The following is a 21,559-nucleotide window of genomic DNA, read 5'->3' as shown; positions in this document are numbered from 1 at the left end:
AACCATGTGACCTTGCAGGCCTACTGTGTTTCCTCTAATTTCCAGGGAGCATTTCAGGTGCCAAGTGCCACACAGTAGGATCTCATTTCCAGTGGACTACACAGGAATAGCCCATAATAAGCAATGACTCATCAAAGGTGGGAATTGCTGAGCAGACAAAAAGATGAATAAAAATTGTTTTAGTCTCCACCTACCAGCTGAAAAGTGAGTGAGTCAGAGCAAGAGAAGAGGAATACTCCTGAGCCAGAGTATGTGGGTCTTCATTTAACCCTAACAAATAAAAGCAGCCTCAGTGGAGCCCTTCCCTCACTATTTCCCCTCACTATACCCCTAAAGAAACTATGTCTTCCTTCTACCCTATATAAGACAGGGTCCAGTGAAATCCCAGCTAATCCATGCCTTCCTCCATCCACTCCTTCCTGCTTCACTTTGTTCCTCCACCCTCATTTTACTAAATGGCTATTTTCAATAGGAACCAAAAGGCAACATGGTACCATAGAGAGAAAGATGGATTAGGAGTTAGAAAGTTTGGGCCCAGGGCATGACATGTGTGGCCTTAGTCAAGTCACAACCTCTTTGGGGCTCAGTTGGAGTAGGTGATCTTTAAGGTTCATTCCTATTCCAAATATATAGTGTGAACATTACTATTCTCCCCCCTCCCCCGAAGTGAATGACTTATGTAGTTGAGACAATGTGTACTTTGGTTGTTGTTCTGTTGTGTCCTACTCTTTGTGATTTCATGGACCATAACTATCCATGAGGTTTTCTTGACAAGGATATTGGTGTAGTTTTCCTTCTCCACTGGATTCTTTTGTCAGGCAAACAGGGTTAAGTGACTTGCCTAGGGTAGATAGGAAGTGTCTGAGGCTGGATTTGAACTCAAGTCTTCCAGACTCCAGGCCAAGTGCCCTAAGCAGTGGGCCACAGCTCCTCTGTATACTTTGGGCATGCAAGATATTCATATTAGTTACCTAAGTGGAGAAATTTTCAGGAATTATTTCAAAATATTCTCAAATAAGACCTAAGAGAAATCAGTTCATCTAAATTTGGGGTTTACAAATAAACTCTACTTAAGGTTACTAAGAGCAAAATAAAAGCATTTGGCCATGATAGAAAGAAACAACTGGCTTTCCTGATAAAAACAAACATCAGTCTGTTGGCAACTGTGATCCTACACCTGATTTTTATCATTGCCCTTCTTCAGTATCAACCAAATCACTAGAGTTTATTGGTTACCTATTTGCTCAGTCCCTGTGTTGTGTGGCAGAGAAGACACAGATTAGGTGCCTGTCTTCAGGTTATAGTCTCATGGTTAAAAAAAAAAAAGTAAACTGAGGTCCATTCTTCACTGTTTCGGACTCACTTATAGAAAAGCAGTGTGATTAGATATCTACTCAAATGATGTCTTCTGGGAAAAATCAACAGATGCCAAGATCCAATTCCTGAACCACAACTGAATCCACTGCTTTTCAAACACTTCAGGTAATTTTTTTCTCATGTTATGCTTCCTAGTGTTAAAGTTTTTAATACCCTTCCTGCCACTTAGATAGCCTAAGATCATCTGCCTACAAGTTTATCTTGCCTCTCAGGGTCATTCCACTACTTGGAAGAAATTAAGTATCCTTCGCAAACCTAGAGGTTTCATTGTTGTAATTCTTCCTTTACAGACAACATATGGAAAGTCAAATATCCCATGATTATCTAGTCATACCCTAACTTGAAGTGATCCATTCCACTTTTTAGGGTTAGTTCGAATTAGCAGGATTTCCCTCCCTGCCATTCTCCCCATCCTATCTTTGCCTTCATAGAAAACATAGTCTAGAAGGGCAGAGAATTAAGGCACATCAGATCATCTGTTGGAAAGGTCCTCAAAAACATCTAGTTCAGTCCATACCTGAACACAAATCCCTTCTACTACTTACCCAATATTGTGATCCAGGCTTGCTTGAAGGTATCTACTGAAAGGGATTTTGACTCCTGAAGACAACTGATTTCACATTTGGCTAATCCTGTTGTTAAGACTAGTAAGGCAGCATGGTGCAGTGGATAGAGAACTTACCTTAGGGTCAGGAAGATCTAGATTTAAGTCCTGCCCAGAACAGAAACCAACTCTGGGATGTTGGGCCAATCACTTAACCCCTGGTCAACTCTCCAAGAATATAAGTTCCAGAGAAGGTGCTGACCTGTATTAATTTCTGAAGTTCTCTCTATCAATGAAATCATAGATTCTGGGAATTGTTACTTTTCTGCAACTTCTATCCAATACTCCTAGTTCTGCCATCTGATTTCCTCTTCCAAGTGACAACTCTTCAAATATTTTAAGGTAGCTCTCATACTGTTTCAAAATCATCTCTTCTCTACACTACAAGGCTCCGATTCCTTCCACCAATTCTCTGATGGTACAATTAATCTCTTCACCATCTTGGTTGTTGGCCTCAAGATGCTCTTGAGTTGATCAATGTCCTTTTCAGAACTAAACAAAAAGCTCCAAGTGTAGTTTGGTCAGGACAGAAGCCAAGTCAATCACCTTCTTAGTCCTTGAAATCATACCTCTTTTTTCTCCTTTATCACATTGTTGCAACATACTGAGTTTGTAGTACTCTAAACTCCTCAGATATTTTTCACAAGAACTGATACATTGTGAAGATTATTATTGTTTATCTATATTAAATTTTAATCTTAATCAGACTCAACCCAATGGATCTAGACCTAGAAGGAACTATAGAACTCAACTTTATCCAAATTTCCTCATTTTACAGATGAAGAAACTGAGGATGAAGGAGGTTGTGAACTGCCCAAAGTCATGACCGTAACAAGCATTTGAACCCACAATCTTTTTCCACAGTACAATAATTCCTTCCTACATTTTGTCAAGATTTTTTTGGACCTTGACTTTGCCCACAAGTTTTAATTATTTCTCCCAGCTTTGTGATATCTACAAATTTGATGAGTATACCAACTATGCCTTTAAATCCAAATCAATGATAAAAAAGTTAAATACCACAGGACTAAGATTAAATCCCTAGGTACTCCATTAGAGATACTTTTTTTTCATCGGTACTGACACATTAATAACTATTCTTTAGGTTCAAACATGGAACCAATTCTAAATCCATTAAATTAACATTCATAACTATGTAATAGTGCCTGGCACATAGTAGGTACTTAATAAACAAGCACTTATTTTCCCTTCCATTTAATTGTACGATCCTCTACCATTTCTTGCCATTTTGTCCATAAGAAGAGCATAGGCAAATCTGTTAGATGGTTTGCTAAAATCTGAGTGAACCCTACTTCTAGTACTACTAATGAGATCAAGCAGTTTAGTAATGCTGTAAAAATTAGGATAGTTATCCCTCTCCTAGGCATATTCTAAAGCTCAGGGATCACACCTGCCAGGGATTTCATTGATCCAGGATATAGTTTGTCCTGGTCTGGAGACTTAAACATATTTAGGGGCTCATAGGTGCTCTCTTTTCAGACCCTGACATTCTTGGGTTTAAACTGTTAATAATTTTTGTTACAACCTCACCAGACCAAAGATCATTTTCTTTGATAGAGAAATCAAAAGCAAAATAAAAGTTGAATGTTTGTTAATCCTCAAATAATTCCAGTCATAAGCCTTTCCCTTTACTATTTCCTAGAGCAGTCTGTGGTTAAGGTAACAGAAAAATACAAAACTTTAGAGAGTTGTCTAAACATTTTTTTTTGTCCTGCATACTATCTAGGTGATGTATGAACTACAATGGATTTGGCATCAAAGGCATCAAGGTTCAAATCTTGGCTCCACTACTTACCATGTGTAACCTTGGGCAAGTCATCTAACTTTTCTGGGGTTCAGTGCTCTAATTGGTAAAATAAGAGGTTTGGATCATATAACCTCTAATGTTTCTTCAAACTCTGTATCTTTGGCAGGACCAAGGAGCTGGTATGCAATGACAGACCAGTTCAGCTTCTCTAAGGTCATACAGAGCCCTCCTTATTCTGTCTTTACTGTCTGCCTTTCCTATACTCTGGATGAACTCTACTGGGCATTTCTGGCTTTCTAAGTGGGTGACCTCCACAGGACAGACATCCACACAGTGGGCTCACTACCTTATGCTAGATCTACCCTTTCAGCAATCCTCTTCCTAGATTCCTAGAATTCTCCTGCTCTGGATATCTTCTCTTTTCATGTTCAGTTATGCCCATGGCAGTATAGTTTTAAAAAGTCAAGCTAAGTTACTGCAAATACCATTGAAAGTCCTTCATCTTTACCTCCCTCCTTGGGGGCCAATACCATTCCAAACCTCCCTTCCTCATTCCCCTCCCACCAGCTGCAATCCTGTCTCTTCTTTGATGTTCCTCTTGCCTACCATTCAGCTCTGGCTCTGTGTTGTACTTAGCATTCATTTCCAGACTCGGCATCTTCTGAGTTTTAATCCTCCTGGTACTGTTCTTACATGACCATACCACTCTTTTGTATTCATCTTCAGTTATCTGTTCTTGCTTCATCTCTATGCATTTCTTTTTAAAAATCTAAGTTGGACGATGAGTTCTGAATGCATTCACAATGGTCTCTAAAGACAGTCCTCGCCCTCCCCCTGCCTTTTCATGATCAGAATGTCTTATCAAAATTTCATCCCTGAGTGTGTCTTGTCTTTGTTGGGCTGACATCCTTCACAGAATTTTAGGTTCCTTGATATTCCCCAAGCTTCTGTCTCCCTCTTTGCCCCTACTGTCATGTAGGTCATGCAGAACAAATCCCTTTGGCACATGATGGACCTTCACATTTTTGGATGGAAATTGTATATACCATAAGTCTTCTATTCTCTATGCTAAACAACTGCAGTCCCATCAGTATGCTAGGTTTCAAGTGCACTCACTATCGCGGCCTTCTCCTCTCTAAAAATATCAGGCATCCCTTCTAAAATGTAACATCTAATATTAAATACAACACTCTGGGGATATATAGTCTGGCCAGGATATGGGACAAGAATATCAACCCCATTCTTGGTCCTGGAAACTCTGCCTCTATTAAAACAGCCTTAAATTGTATTAACTTTGGGGACTACTATATCCCAGTACTGATTTACAATAAGCAAACAGTCCAAGGGAACCACAGAATGTTTTCAAACCAACTGGGACTAATCACTGCTTTGTCCATCCTGAATTTGTACAGTTGATTCTATGACCTTAATTCAAGAACTTTATATTTATTCCAATTGTCATCTTGCCAAATGCGGACCATCTGTTAAGTTACTGTATTTCTCCTCTCTTATTTCCTAAATATGAGGAGAAATGAAGTCTTTTGTCTTTGAAATGCATCAGTAAGAAGGAATCTGGAGACATATCTTGAAAGGTAAATTCTCATGGTGATATTACTTACCTCCCAAAGTTGCTGTAAGGAAAAGTGTTTGATAAACCTCAAAGCACTATAATATTTGAGCTGCTATTACCAAACTAGCCCAGACAACTTCCTAAGCTCTCTCCTACTATCCAAAAGGCCAGTGGAATCTCCCTACTGGGTCTCCAACCCTCCTGGAAACATTATTCAGGCAGGACTAGTACTCTGTGATCTTAGTGAAAGCAGGGGGAAAAGTCAAGGAAGCCTAGAAAGAGGCAAAAACTTACAAAATGGGGAAGAACAGGAACCCTAAATCATGTACAGGAGCTCTCCTAAATATTTAATTTTGCTCAGGTTTGCTCTACCTACATTAGAATGATATTGCAAATTTGTTCTGATTTTCCTAGAATATAAGGCTGGTCTTTTCTAGATCACCAGCATCAAAACAATCTCTTACTTGTTCCATAGACAGAAACTTGATGTAGTTGGCCTCTGACTACTCAGTCTCTGCTCCTGCCATACTAGCATACCCAGCTCTATGTTGGCTTGATAACTTCTGATGCTTACATTTGCCTAGGGATATGACTAGGACTGCCCTCTAAACAGTCTTATTTACTGCAGATGCTGATGCCATCATTCCAGCCAGTCAATATTTTTCTGGGTTGTTGATTTTGCTTATTCAAGTTATTAGCCAATGAACCCAGTTACATATCTCTCCCCCCTCCCTCTGTCTCTCACCCACATACATTCATACACTAAAATAGACATATGTAATAAGTTTTTCATTCTCAGAAATTAAAAGTAAATAACCAAAGGAACTGTCTCCAGTTCAATTTCTTTCCTCATCTCTACATGCTAGAGGAGGGTTGGTTATGATAGGATGCCAATTTTTCTTTTATAACACTCACTATATGAAATCTAAAGGCTAAAGGTAAATTTAGGTAGCTAATAAGGTCAGTTATTTAAATACTTTCATTTGCCAATTCAATATATGAATATTAAACACCTGCTTCATGCCAGGCAATAGATACAGAGTATCCCAATAGTCTTAGTACAGTTTTAAGATATCAGAGCTTATTATATGAATTATTATATTTTTTTTAAAAATCCAGGTCTTGCTTCAGTCTTGACTCCTAGATCCGGTACCTTTTCCCTTTCTTCCTCTAAAGGAGAGTAATCTGACTGGAAGGAATACCAGAAACCTCAGGGTTAGGGATATGTATTCAAGGTTTGAGTCAGAACATTAGATTTGTGCTTTACATGATTCCACCTATTATTAAGTCTGAATGTGTCATTCTTTCCTTCTCTGAAGATGTTTTCCCTTAAAACCCAAAGGAAGGAAAGCACTTTGGATTGTTATGGGCAAAGCCAAGTTGATAGCTGCTTCCCAAAGCTCTTGGGGAATGCTTAGATGGCATTCATTAACTTTCCTGAGTATTGCAAAATTGTACTTTTATTTATTTTTTAATATAAAGTCAGTTCCCTGTTGAACACCTTCCATAAAGGAATACCTTTTGTCACTCCAAGCCTAGTCTGAGAATACATCCTAGAATATTAAAGAGATAGAAAAGACCTGACAAGTAATTTAGTTACTATCCCATGCCTTCCACATCTTGGAAAAGCTTTCCTCCACTTTCCACTAAAAGACCTCCACGTGAAGGGAACTCACTATCCCAGCACAGTGCCTGGTACAGGAATAATTCAGTAAGTCCTTTATCTGTCTATCCCAGCTCAGCCACATACCTGAGGCAAATCATCCTTTTTTCTTTTTAAACCCTTACCTTCTGTCTTAACAGATACTAAGGCAGAAAAGGCCAGGCAATTGGGGTTAAGTGACTTGCCCAGAGTCACACAGCTAGGAAGTCTCTGAGGCCAAATTTGATCCCAGGATCTCCCATCTCCAGGCTTGGCAAATCATATTTAATAGCTTTGATCCTCAGTTTCCTCATCTGTAATATAAAAGCACTGAATTATCTTCCTTAACTTTTAAGCTCTGAAACAGATTCCCTTCTTACTAAGGCATATGCCATATCACTTGTGGACAAATGTCCTTTTAATGAGCAGAAATTTACCTTACAGCAACTTTCATCCAATAATGGACCACTTGGTAACAAAATGGAATCCTATCTAGCCAAGGCAGAGGATATGGGTTTAAATTATCCTTCTTTTGCTTACTACCTAGGACCTTAGGCAAATTATTAAATTTACCTGGGTCTCAGTTTCCTTATGTGTAGAATAAAGGGGAGGGATTGAACTAGATGGGAGTTGATTCCAGCTTTATATGTATGATATCCTTTTAAATATATATGAAGCCATCTGTCACTTTCCTCCTAAGCCTACTCTTCTCTAGAGTAAATATCTTCAATTCCTTCAACAGATATTCACAGAACATGCTTTTGAATTCCCTTGACCATTTTGGTCATCCTTTTCCACATATGCTCTAGTTTAATATTCTTCCTGTTAATAATAATGTTAAAAATAACAATAGTTAGCATTTATAAAATGTGTTTCAGTTTACAAAGGTATTAAAAAATATCATTTCATTTGAATCTCACAACTACCCTAGAAGACAGGTGCTATTATCATCTCCACTTTGCAGAGGAGGAAACTGAAGCAGAGAGAAGCTAAGGGAGGCTTGCTCAGGAAACTAGTAAGTCTGAGGCTTGATTTGAATTCATGTCTTCTTGATTCCAGATCCAACTGAACCATCAAAGGTAGAAGAGAGAGAGGCTGTGAACAGCAAAATTCTGGACAAGATATTTGACTGATAGATAAAATGTCAAAGTCTTTCTCACAGGAATTATCCCATCTCACTGTTCCTATACTTGTTTCTAGGAAAGTTACCTGCCATAACCTGACTCTCAAATGCATAGAACTCAGTCCAGTAATGTCCCCTCTAGGGGACAGGAAGTAGAAGTGAGCATCCTTTCTCCTCCCTGTCCCTGTCCTTGTCCCAACAGCCCAGGGTGATGTTGCATACATCAGCACCCTTGTTAAGGACTCTTCTACCTCTTTTTAGATTTTGTTCCTTTGTTCAATCAGATGTTTCCTTCTTTCAGTTTCCTTCTATTATATCTTCTTCAGCCTTGAATGGTCCTGTTACTACAATCCAGGAATTCCATATAACTGCTTTAGTTGCCTGCTATTGCTTATGGATGGTCATACAGTTATACTCATATCCCTGTTTCTTTCTCTATGCCATCTCATAGATAAAAACAGTTTAGACAGACACATTTCCTTCACATAAACCACAGTCTAAGTAATGCACCTTCTCCCTTTTTCTTTCTCCCCCCCCCCAAAAAAAAAAAACCCTTACTGTATGTTTTGGTGTCAGTTCTAAAGACTAGGCAATCAGGGTTGAATGACTTGCATAGAGTCACATAGCTAGGAAATATCTGATGCCAGATTTAAACCCAGGTCCTCTCAATTCCAGGCCTGTTACTCTCTCTACTGTGCTATATAGATGTGTCCCTTCTTCCTCCATTTCTTAAGTCCCTCAGAATCAAGTGCATCAAGTAGTTGGGTAAAAGTTGAAATTTTTAAAAAATTGTCATTCATAAACAAAAATTTGAATTATATTTATAATGTGATTGGATGAAATTAACAAATCCAGATGTTTTTAGACTGACTCTCATTAAGGAAAAATGGTCTTGGTTTATAGTAAAATTTAATATTTTGAAACAAAATAAGTACTTTTTAAATGGTCGAAGAGTTCCTTCTCTCCTCCCCTTCCCCGTCCCCTGTCCAGTTCTCCCTCCCATATCAATCACAAAAAAAAAAAAATCACTTACAGTAAATCTAAATTCAATACAGGAATCGAAGAAGTTGAAGAATTTTAAAAAAACAACAGGCAGACTCATAAGCCAGAAATATCTTTTTCTAGAATGATCTTCTTAGTAGTTAAATATTTGTCCCATTACTCAAATCCAGTAGGCAATTCATAGGCTTTTTAAAAAGTATAGTACTTTCCTGGCATATTTAAAAGACTAAGGTTTTATGAGATTGGTTTGATCCATAACTATGAAAAATACACAAATGGTAGCTGTGATGAATAGATGCACTCCCTCATAGAGAAGTTTTGGAGAAAACACACTCCATATAAACAAATGATAACGTAGAGATGTCACCAGAATGATGTATGCCGACACTGGGATGGAACATATCAACGCATAGCAGAAAGAGGCATGACTTATTGCTGAGCTCCTGCAAATAAAGAGAAAAAAAACATGAAAAGTGTTGATATTACATATCACATAGTCATGTCATCCTTAAATGCAGGTATTTAAAAAGTAATCAATAATCTGATTTCCACAAATGATCCTAAAGAAGGCTATTGATTTTTGTTTTTCTAATTTATAATAATTCATGTTAACAGCCTGGGCTGAAATCCACTTCTGAAGTATCATTTAAAAAAAGAACCTGCAAAATAAAATAGTGTAAACAAGAATTTAGGAGACATGCTGAACTGGGTCAACTATCTATATATTAACAATTAGTGTGAGTATAACACAGGTCTCTCCTCTGTTATTTAAAGATGGACTCCAAGATACTCTACTTAACATTTTTAGTTGTTAGTTGTTTGAAAATAATTAACCTTGGGGCAGCTAGGTAGCTAAGTGGATTGAGAGCCAGAACAAGAGATCAAATGTGACCTCACACATTTCCTAACTATGTGACCCTGGGCGAGTCACTTAAACCCTAACTATTCTTCTACTTTGTAACCAATACACAGTATTGATTATAAGACAGAAAATAAGGATTTAAAAATAAAAATAAACAATAATTAAACTGTTGCCTATTCTTTAATATTGAATAATTCAATTTTTCACTAACACAGACTGTCCTTTCTCCAATTTATTCTCAGATAAAAAAGGATTCTAAAATGTTTAGGAATGAATGACTTTGAAGTTTAATGTTCTAATAAAGGTCAGCACTAACTAATCAACCTGATGTTCCAAATGATGTTTGGGTACAAAAGAGTTTTGGAGTTAGATCCCACAAAAGCTAAAGTTATAAGAAAAACCATTTTCCAGAGTAGGAATTGGATTAATGGATGAATATGAAAGAGTTAGGCAAGGGAAATCATGTTTGTAAGGGGTAAAATTTAGGGGTTATTGACTGAATATACTAGTGGTCACCAGGGATTAATTCAATCCCAATAAAATGCTCAAGTCAATTTGGGATTTTTATAGTGGTTTAATTACAATAGAGGGAAGAAATTAAGAAGAAGAAGAAGAGAGAGAAAAGTTTTCTCCAACCTAGCCTAAGCCAAGGGAAGTTCAGAGAACTCAGCCACGAGGCCTCCTCAGAAGATTAAAACTAGCTTGGCTTCCAGTCATGAGGTCTACTCTGAGATGAGGGGCCTCCTAAGAGGATAGTGCTTTAGGAGGTAAAGGAAAGAAGGAATCAGCTTAGACCACTCACCAAGCACACTAAGGACTTCTCCCAGTCACCTCACTGGTAATCCACAAAACGCCAAACCCCAACAAGAGCTGCAAGCATGCCAAACACCACCCAGCACTCCTCACGCTGCCAACAGAGACCATGTCTCCATGAGCAAGAGTGAGAGAAAGAGCCATGTCTCTGCAAGAGAGGCTGGAGAGAGGAAGTGACGCAAAATATATAGACCATTCTTTACATCACTTCCTGCGTCTCACATGTACCAATGATAGCTTAAGCTTGACTTAGGACAGCCCACGGGGTCTGTCAGTTGTTTCTTATTTGTCACTTGCCAGCATGTCTGTCATAGGCCATCCTCCTCAACATTTAATCCTTAAGTAAGGGTGTACACATTCTTGGTTGCTAGGATTTTAAGGATTAATCAGAGTGGAGAAAATCTAAAATTCCCAATGTTCCCCAAGGCAAAGGAAAAAGCTAAGTAAGTTGATATGCATGCCCATGATTTTATGGGTACTAAATAAATCTTAGTACTTATATAGGCTGAAAAATGGTGGGCTAGATAATTCATGAGTAAAGCTTACAAGCAAAGCTTTAGAAGTTATAATGAGTATTTAAAAGATTGTTTTACTTAAATTATGATTAAAATGTTCAGTATACCAACCTATAAATATTAAATTATAGTATAGCATAAAAAGAAGTCCACATTAAACAGTGATAGGTTTTTGTTGAATTTCTTTTTTTGAAAATGGTTTTATATATATGGCACAGACTTATAAATCGTACTCTAACAGAGGCTACATACCAAATAATTTTATAATGGAAGTAGCCACTTCCTCCCTTCCTCCTTCTGGAGATCTTTCAAGAAGCTATCTCGGACAATTTGTATAATCCAGTCCAAATGCCTGAGAGAAAGAAGCAAGAGAATGCCAGGATTTGCCCTCTGAGTCCTTAGATTAACAAGAGCAAAAAGCACACTGTCCAGATTAGGGTGAGCGGTGGGGGACAGCAGAGGGAAAATAATCCAAATTCAAGAAGAGGTCAACACAGAGGATAAGAACACGGACTGTCCAAGTAGTCCAAAAAAGAAGTCACAGCATTATTTAAAAAAATCTATAGCACATTAAGAAAAATCTATAGCAATCTAGCCTAGCCATCAAGACAATCTTTCCGTAACTGTAAAACACAAAAGTTAAACTGAATTGCTGCATAGACAAGAGAGTCACCCACATATGCAGGGGACCCATGCCACCTGGTGGGATTGAAGGAGAGGAAAAGGAAAAACTGACTGGGAAACATAGACTGGAGGAGAATCTCTGGCATGAGCCTGGAACAATGGTATCAAAAAAGAAATCTTTGTCATCCCCTTTTATGGGGCCAAATATAGGATAACCTATTCTGGAATCTTTCCAGGTCTCTGGGGAAAGTAGCCCACCCTCCCACTCTGATGGGGCTCTACTAGAGTCCCAGGTTGCAGAGGAAAGGGTATCAATGAGCCAGAGAAGTAAGAGGCCCTTATGGTTTGGTGTCTCTGACACAAAGTTTTCAAAGATACTACCCATCTTCCTCTGATAATTTATTTTCAGTTTATGCTGTATATAGCTGTTTGTACATAGTTATGGCAATATTGTTTCCCCCATTATGTTTGTGAGCTCCTTGAGAGCAGGAAATATCTTTAACTTTACTTGGTCCTCTAGCACTTAGCACAACGATTGTCACATAATAGGTGCTTAGTAAATGTTTATTGATGGACTTTAATACAGTACTACCCACCAAGATTACCACCAGATTGGGAAGAACTACAGAATACATTACAAAATGATATAAGGAAGGCATCCCAAGATCTACTTTTCTTCCATTGCAAAGGCTGAATGAGAAGGCATAGTGCCATCTCTATTATGCAAGAAATTGATTTTCACCTATCAAAACCACTAAAGTCAATATAACCATTAAGCTCCAGAGAATACCAAACTGAATGAAGAAGAAAGCTTCAAACTTTACAGTACATAAAAGAAAGGCAACCAAATCCACAAATGTTCTTAAGAAAACAAAATGAGCTCAAGGGTGGAGGCAGGTCAGCTATTATGAAAGTCTGGCCAAAGTAATCCCAATTCATGAGTAAATAAAACATGAATTTCAATGAGGAATGATGTATATCACTCAAACCACCAAAACTTTTTGCTATCCACATGCATTAGCCTGAAGAGAACATTACACATAAACATTACCAACACATTAATAAAGGAATGAACTAACAAAGGAGAACATTCTTAAGATATAAGCTATGTATACTATTAAATCATTTGTTTTGTGAATCTTCAACACACAATGGAAAGGATGAAACAGTTTAAGAGATTTGGCATCATTAAGAAAAAGCTAAATTTTAGTAGCAAATGAAATACACACATATGATGGAAACATTCTAGTAAACAAAGAGTTGGACAGCTGACACTCTAAAGTGTGGCACAAACTAACTGTAGCCATCACTCCACAGCTGAACCCAATGGTAAGAGAATGAAGTCTTAACAGTAACCAAACTCAGGACAGCAAAAGAAAGTCCTAAGGCCCAGGGAGACTTCTGATAGGAGAGATGATGAGAAATGAGACTGAAAGTGGCAATTAGAAGAAGAAAGGGAGATAAGCCATTGGAAATTTTCTGGTTTTGTCAGCCCTGGGTAGGGGGAGGAGGGACAGAGGGAGATGATTATATAATTTTGGAAAACTTATGTGGCCTTTGTTATTAAAATTTTTTTTTAATTTTAAAAAGGAAATCTTCTGGCTTTAGCTGGCAACAGATTCCATTTTTATTTCTGGTCCCTTATACATTAGCTATGCTACCACAATTTGTCTTTCCACTGAAACACCAGCTTTAGACTCCATCTAACTTACACACTATATTCTACATATAAAAGAGAGACAGAAACAATCTCAGGTTTAGAAGAGACCCCAATGATAATTTACTTAAAGCAGGAATTCCTTTTATACCTCCTCTGACAAGAGGTCCTCTAGAGTCTGCCCCAGGGCAGGTTAATTCATTAGGCAGCCTCTTCCATTTTTCGGAAAGCCCTAATTTTGTAATTTTTTTCCCTCAAGCTAAACAAAAATTAATCTTTTTATAAATTTTATCCATTTAGATTTAGAGCTCACCACCAAATAGCATAAATTTTACCCCTTTTCCACATGACAATTTAGCAAACATTTGAGGGTGGCAATTAAGTCTTTCCTAAGTCTTCTCTTCCCTGTTCCTTCAATTTCTCCTAAAACACAACGTAGAATCTTTTTAAGTCAGTTCCCCTTTCCTGGACATATTCCAGATTAATGTCATCATTGAAATGTAGCACCAAGATCCAAAATGCCACTTTCTCAATATGGCACAACTTCCTCCAGAAGTACTATTTGCTTTGGACATGATGCTTTTATTAACAAAGTTTAAAGAAACACCTGTTTCCCATCACAAAACTGACAGAAGTGATTCTGGGTTTCCAATGACTATGCCAGTAAATCCACCAGCTTGAAAAGGCTTTAAATAGAGCAGTGGTTCTCAACCTTTCTAATGCCGTGACCCCGCAATACAGTTCCTCATGTTGCAGTGACCCCAAACCAAAAAATTATTTTGGTGGCTACTTCAAAACCGTAATTTTGCTACCGTTATGATTTGGAATGTAAATACCTGATATGCATTATGTCTTCTCATTGCAACAAATTGAGAGGTTGAGAACCGCTGAAATAGAGTGATATCCTGTGTCTGTTGATATCCTCTCCTAAATGCCTCACAGGCAACTCAAACTCAATGTCTAAAATAGAATTCATTATCTGTCTGCTACCCTCACTATAATCTGTCCTTCCTCCAGATTTCCTATTTCTCCTATTTTTGTTGAAAGCATCACCACCCAACCAGTCATACAGGCTTATAACTTTGGAGTCATCTTTAATTCTTCACTTTTCTTACTTATCCAATCAGTTGACAACTACCTCTACCACACTTCTTGTATTATTTCCCTTTTCCCCTCACATTTATCACTTTAGGCTCTTAACCTCTCTCTCCTAAACTACTATAATAGATTCCTAATTGTTTTCCCTGCTTTTATTATTTCCCCTTCTTAATCCATCCTAAGGCAAAGCTCTGCCCATGTTATTCCTCTACTCAAAAAACCTTCAGCTACTCTTTACTACCTACAGAATAAAGAACTTAGACTGGCAGTTATGACTCTAAAACCTGGCACCTAACTACCCCTTTTCAGACTTGCTCCACAAACTTTACTTCTACCAAAATGAATCTCTAGCTGTTGACAAAACTTGACATTCCATCTTCACCTCCATACATTAGCACAAGCCATCCCCATGCCTTGAATGCCCTCTATTCTTTTTTCTGCCTATTCTTGTCTTCTTTCAAGGCTCAGCTCATATTCTTCCCTAATGTTACCCAGTTATCAGTATTCTTTCCTTCTTCAATTTTCCTTGTGTTGTGCTTACACACACACACACACACACACACACACACACACATATATATGTTGTATTATGCTGCCTCCCCGGAATAAGTTTCTTGAGGGCAGGGACTATTTCATATTACTTTTATCCCCAGTAGTCAAAGAACAGTTGCCCAAAGTAAGTACTTAATAAATGGCTGTCAAATTGAAACATGGGAAGGTTGAATATTAAGTGTTGGATTTTATACTGAGGAGCTAACATGCATCAGTGAAAATGCTACTTCCCAATATTAGCTCTTGAGAAGTACAGAAGTAAAGCTTGTCAGTTATTTTGGTGGATGATAGCTACTCTGAATTTATGGTTCAACAAAACTCATCTTTTTTTGTTTGAACATAAACTTGTTTAGCCATGTTGCTTTTATAAATAAAGGATTTTAAATTTATCTGTAATAAATTTCTTTTTTTATTTGTTGGTTGAGTGGTTACATTAAAATTCCCAGGTATTTCCCCACCTCTTCACACTGAAGAAGACATCATCCCCCCCCAAAATATATATGTATATATAAAGTATATTTCAGGTCACCATTTATCAGTTCTTTCTGTGGAGGACATTAATTCTGTAGCTATATATAGAGTTCTTTTCATTCTATTAATTTAGCGCATCATAATTTCACATAGGCCTTTCCAAGTTTTAAACATTAACTTGTTCATCATTCCTTATAGCACAAAAGTATTAACTTGTTCATCATTCCTTATAGCACAAAAGTATTCCATCACTATATATATATATATATATGTATATATCTCACAATTTGTTGAGCCATTCTCAATTGATGAGCATATCCTCAAATTCCAGATCTCTGCCACCACAAAGAGAGCTTCTAGAAATATCTTGAAACATATAAGTTCTTTACCTTTTCCCCTGTTCTCCTTGAGAAACAGACCCAACAGTGGTATTACTGGGTCTGAGCAAATCTGTCATCAGAGGTGCTACTTACCCCTCCTAGCTTCATGTTATCTATAAATTATATAAGTATTATAATCATTCAAGTCAGTTATAAAAATGCTGAACAGAATGGGATCTAGAACAGCACCTGGTGGCTTGCCACTATTGATCTCTCTCTCTCCGGTATGAGTCCTTTAATCAGTTCATTACAGTCAGTTCTCTTATGGATTTGGTCATTCAATTAGTTTTATTTCTCCATCTTGTCCAGAAGGCTATGGTGTGAGATTTTGTCAAAAGCTTTGCTGAAAGTCAGGTCTTCTAAGTCTGGCATTTCCTTGATCAGTACAGTAAACTGATCAAAAAGGGAAATTAGCTTATCTTGACTTGAATGCTTCCTAATGAGATATGCTTAATAAGTGTGACTACTTATCTCCCTTTCTAATTACTTAGAAATTTCCCCTTTCAGAATGAGTTCTGGAATTTTCCCTGGCATCAACATCAAGCTCCCAAAGCTAGAGTTTGCAGAATCTAATTTCTTCCCACTTTTTGAAAACTGATGCAGACATGTGCCCATTTGCAGTCCTGGAAAACCTTTTCAATTCTCTATCTTCAAAGATTACCCAGAGTGAGTTAGTGATCCCTTTATAAGCTATTTCATTAACATAGAAGGTAACTTATCCAGACTAGCTCACAAATTCATTTTGCAATAGGTAGGTGCTCCTTTACTCTCTTCACTTATGTTGGCTTTCATTATTTTCTCTTTTACAACATGAAAATCATTAATAGAGGAAAGAAAAGTACAGTTGAACAGTTTTTTATCTATTGCTATATTCCCATGAACCCTGAGCACTGACTCAGCTATTCCTTGTTCTTGCCATGAATATAGCTCTAAAATCCCTTTTTATTGTCCTTAGCATTCTCCCCAAGCCTCAGCCCTTGGCTGCTAATCTTATAGGCTCATGTCATCCCTTTATATTTATCTTTGGTTGTAGGCCATTGATGCTATCTTTTGTACACATTCTTTTAAAATGTGAGCTCAACAGAAAGAATGAAAGAACCTGACAGTGGGCACATTCACCACACAGGGAGGACAGTCTGAGAATGATAAATGAAGAAATTCTCTTTGGATTAAAGTCTGGGTTTAATTTTAGTAAAGGAAGAGTAAAAGGCTTAGTTCTCTCTTCTCCACTGGATCAGCAGCTTTTAGGGGGAAAAAAAGATGCAAAAAGTGCAAGGGAGTGATTATGGGAAAACTAGCAGCACCACAGGAATGCCCTCACACTACTTTTCGCTTTCTAAGATTATTGCTTCCTTTGACCCTTCAACATGCAGCTTTCATCCAGTTCTATGGAAACTACCTTTGCCCAAATTGAGGAAATAGTAAAACTGAGGAACTATGCTCTTGTCAGAATAAAAACAGAAGTCTTCTCTATTTTGAAAAACTATTCATTTGATTCTCCTGTATCATCATTTCCAATTCTAGTTTTCTGCTTCCTTGACTTCCACAGTGCAGTCCTATCCTGGTTTTCATCCTATTTCTCTGACTACTCCTCCGAATTCTTTACTAGTTTTTCTTCTAGGTTTCTAAATATGAGCATTCCAAAAGCGGAATCTTCTACCCTTGGCTATTCTATTTCCCTATTGCCTTCATTAGAGAACTCATCTATTCTCAAGAGTTTTATCTTTCACTATCAATGTGAACAATTTCTAAATCTCGGCACCAACTATCTGAGGAACATCTTTGATTGAATGTCCTACTCTGAGTTTTCCAAATTCTGACAAATTCTACTAAACTAAAAAGGCTTTGCATATAGTACCAATGACAGACTGTGTTCCTGTCTGAGGAACAGCTGAGTTAAATATCAATGGTCTCATCAACAGCAAGTTGGTCATTAAGTTCTTGGGCCACAGCAGACCATGAAATTGAATTTTTAAAAAAATTACAAAATGGCCTTACTTCCTAGTCTCCTGGGGTAGAATAATAAAAAAGAAGATAACAGGTAATAAGAAACAAGAGTTTTTAGGTTTCATAGAAACAGTAGGGCAGCTATGTGGCACAGTGGGTAAAGTGCCAGGCCTAGAGTCTGGAAGATTCATCTCCCTGAGTTAAAATCTGGCCTCATATATTTACAAGCTGTGTTACTCTGGGCAAATCACTTAATTCTGTTTGCCTCAATTTCTCATCTGTAAAATGAGCTAAAGAAGGAAATGGCAAACCACTCCAGTATCTTTATCAAGAAAACCTCAAATGGGAATCAATAAATCAGATATGAACTGAAAAAAACGAATGAACAATAATGACAAGAAAAAACAGCAATTTTGTAATATCCAGTAAACTTATAAACTATTAGAGTAGCTAAATCATAATCAAATTGATATTCTGATAGAAATTAAATAAAAAAGTTGCTATTAAATAGATAACTTTCAAATGGTGAGCAAATGAGCTGGCAGAGTTAGTTTCATCGTGTTAAAAGGCAACAAGAATTTTTTCAATAGATGTAGATCATCACTCTTTGAAATACTGTGGGAAAGTGAGATAATTGTGGTTTACAGATCAGCAACTATCACAGAAGATGAAAACATGGAGAAAGCCTATGTCAAGGCTTGTCAACTTGTCAAGATCCTACAAACAAAGGCAACCTATATTTTGAAACATGGCAATACCAATGAATAGGTAAGTAAAAGGAAGAATGGCAAAAAATATGGATAAATGTTTCTAGATTTAAGAAATTAAAGATTATGTAAATGGCTTGTGAATTAGTCAAAAGTTTTGCACCTGGATGTAATGAACTCAACAATATTGGTTAGAAAAGAGAGAGATGGGTCAGTGGAACAGTCTAGACAAGGGAGAATCAAAAACATTGGAACTAAAAAAAAATTCATGAACTTTCATAAAATGGAAAACAATTTACCTTGGGAAAAACTCCTTACTTATCTAAATAAAATTGGTAGGAGAACTAGAAGAGGGGACCTGGCCCAACCTAACCACAGGGACAGTGAAGGCAGAGGGCAAGAACTTACTTACTCTCATGTGGCAACATAGTACCTGAGGCAGCAGAACCCAGGACTATGTCAGGGAAATAGTAGAGTAGGGTTCAGCCCAGGCCATGAGACAACAGGGTAATTGATACCACAGGGTAACTGAATCTAGCTGGACAAAACAGCTGCAAGCCTCCCCAGAGCAATCAAGCAGGGCCACTCACTCATCATACATCATGGGAAACAAAGGCAGCCAGGCCTACCCCAAGTACCAGAGGAGAAAGTACACTATAACCTTGGAGCAGGGTTCCCTCTACCCCAAGAACAGAGAAGAATCTGAATCTGAATCTGAATAGATAGATAAGGTAACCAGGGTGGGGATGGGGGGTGGAGGGTGGGGGAGAGGACTAGAAAACTGAGCAAGAGACAAAAAACAAAACAAAACACCTAACCATAGAAAGTTCCTTTTGAGGCAGGGAAAACCAAAATACAAACTCAGAAGAGCACAACAATGCCAAAAAGGAAACATGTGAAATCTCAAAGGAAAGTCTGAAAGGATGTGGGGCCCCAAAAGAACCTTTAGAAGAACTTGAAAAACTAAGAAAATAAATAATAAGAGAATTGATGGAAAAACTCAACATCTAGGGGTGGGGAGATTCAACAAAGAAATTAATTCTGCCCCAACGAGAATAGAGCAAAAGGAAATGGCACAAAAATATATTGAAGAAAACAAGTTCCTAAGGAATAGAATGGACCAAATGGAAACAAAAACAAAAAATACTTAAGAAAACAACTCTTTAAAGAATAGGATTGGTCAAATGGAAAAGGAAACACAAAAACTCAAGGAAGAAAACTCTCTAAAATGAGAATTGGACAAATAGGAGCTAATAAATGCATAAGACAGCAGGAAAAAATATATAAAACATGAAATAATAGAAAAAATCTAAAATACTTCACAGGAAAAATGACCAATCTGGAAAACAGATCCAGGAGAGATCGTCTAAAAATTGTCAGAATAACTGAAAGCCGAGAGAGAGAGAGAGAGAGAGAGAGAGAGAGAGAGAGAGAGAGAGAGAGAGAGAGAGAGAGAGAGAGAGAGAGAGAGAGAGAGAGAGAGAGAGAGAGAGAGAGAGAGAGAAATAGCGCCCGGACACAATATTACAAGAATTTACTAATCTTCTCCTGAAAGAGACTTCAAAACTACTAGAGCCCAGGTCTCCCAGAACTCCCAGATGAAAGAAAAAAAAATACTACAAACATCCAGAAAGAAACAATTCAAATACTGTGGAACCATAACCAGGATTATAAAGGACCTAGCAGCTTATAAAGGAAAGGACTAAAGGGCATGGAATATAATACTCTGAAAGGCAAAGGATCTAAGAATACAATCAAGAATTACATACCCAACAAAACTGAACATAATCCTCCAAGGGAAAAAAAATAGATGTTTAATGAAATAGACTTTAAGGCTTTCCTGCTCAAAACCCCAGAACTGACAAGACAAAAGAAACATAAAAAGATAAGTGAAAGGGTTTCAATAAGGTCGAATTGAATGCATTCATACCTGTGATGGTGATCATTGAAAAAATTAAGATATTTATGATACTTGAAAAGGTAAAGAACTTAAGGTATGCAAAATACCTAAAAAAAAAAAAACAACCCAACTTTATCACTATTAGAGCAATGAAAAAGAGAACACCTAGAAAAAGAGGAGGAAGCTAAATAAGATGGGGCAATATTAAAAAAAGGGCATAAGAAAGATGTGGAAGAGGCATGCATGCAAAGGACAGAAGCTGGAGATGGATCAGCTGTCAGTCAAATGAAGATTCCATTTGTAATGTTACTGGGAAAAGCAGTTTGGAGCCAAGCCAATGGTGACTGATTTTCTGGGACTTGGCTGAGGGTTTTTGGCTGATGGTGGTGACTTTGAAGGAAGAAGCTGGGTTTATCTCTGGGACTTGGGATAATCAAGCTGGAGGTGGCCTGGCTGATTTGAAGACAGAGGAACAATAGTCCATATATCTCTCTCTGACTTGCTCTATTTCATGCTAATGACTGAATTGCCATTTCTCTCAATATCCTTCAACCTAAGACTCACTGTAGATAATAGGGAAACCTCCACCCTTCTTACCTCCATCCTCTATCTTGTCCTGTTTTCCCCAATAAACCCTTACTTGAGATAAAGAAAAGAGTATTTCCTTTGAAACATCATACTTCAACCTGAGTGACTTAGAAGGAGGCTAAAGAAGAAAGAGGAAGAGGAAACTGAAGGGAAGAAGAGGGGAGGAAGAGAGATTGGAAGAGGGAGGAACAGAATTATAAAAGGGAGGAGGGTAGGCAAAAGAAGATAACTACCTGATCTATTAAGTTATCTAGTATCCATCAAATATACCCTCCAATACTATCTATTACAAAGAGGAACACATGAAGCGAAGAGAAAAGGGGTAAACTATCTCTCATTAAAAGGCACATAAGTGCCAA

General features: G+C 37.6%; 1 protein-coding gene across 15 annotated transcripts in view; it reads right to left on the bottom strand.

Moving 5' to 3' along the window:
• PIGG (phosphatidylinositol glycan anchor biosynthesis class G) overlaps positions 1-21,559 on the bottom strand; it is a 196,793-nt gene that overhangs the window by 1,749 nt on the left and 173,485 nt on the right. For 11 of the 15 annotated variants that reach the window (XM_056802241.1, XM_056802242.1, XM_007496977.3 and 8 more), the window contains one exon: positions 8,977-9,529. In XM_056802241.1, coding sequence (XP_056658219.1) covers positions 9,313-9,529 — 217 coding nt within the window. In that variant the 3' untranslated portion in view covers positions 8,977-9,312. Of the gene's footprint in view, positions 1-8,976; positions 9,530-21,559 lie in introns of those variants that run through there. The other 4 variants (XR_008912792.1, XR_008912793.1, XM_016423399.2 and 1 more) reach the window with 2 other exon arrangements.

The sequence above is a fragment of the Monodelphis domestica genome, chromosome 6, assembly GCF_027887165.1.
Source record: "Monodelphis domestica isolate mMonDom1 chromosome 6, mMonDom1.pri, whole genome shotgun sequence".
Taxonomy (NCBI): domain Eukaryota; kingdom Metazoa; phylum Chordata; class Mammalia; order Didelphimorphia; family Didelphidae; genus Monodelphis; species Monodelphis domestica.
This window is presented reverse-complemented; position numbering and strand designations above follow the sequence as displayed.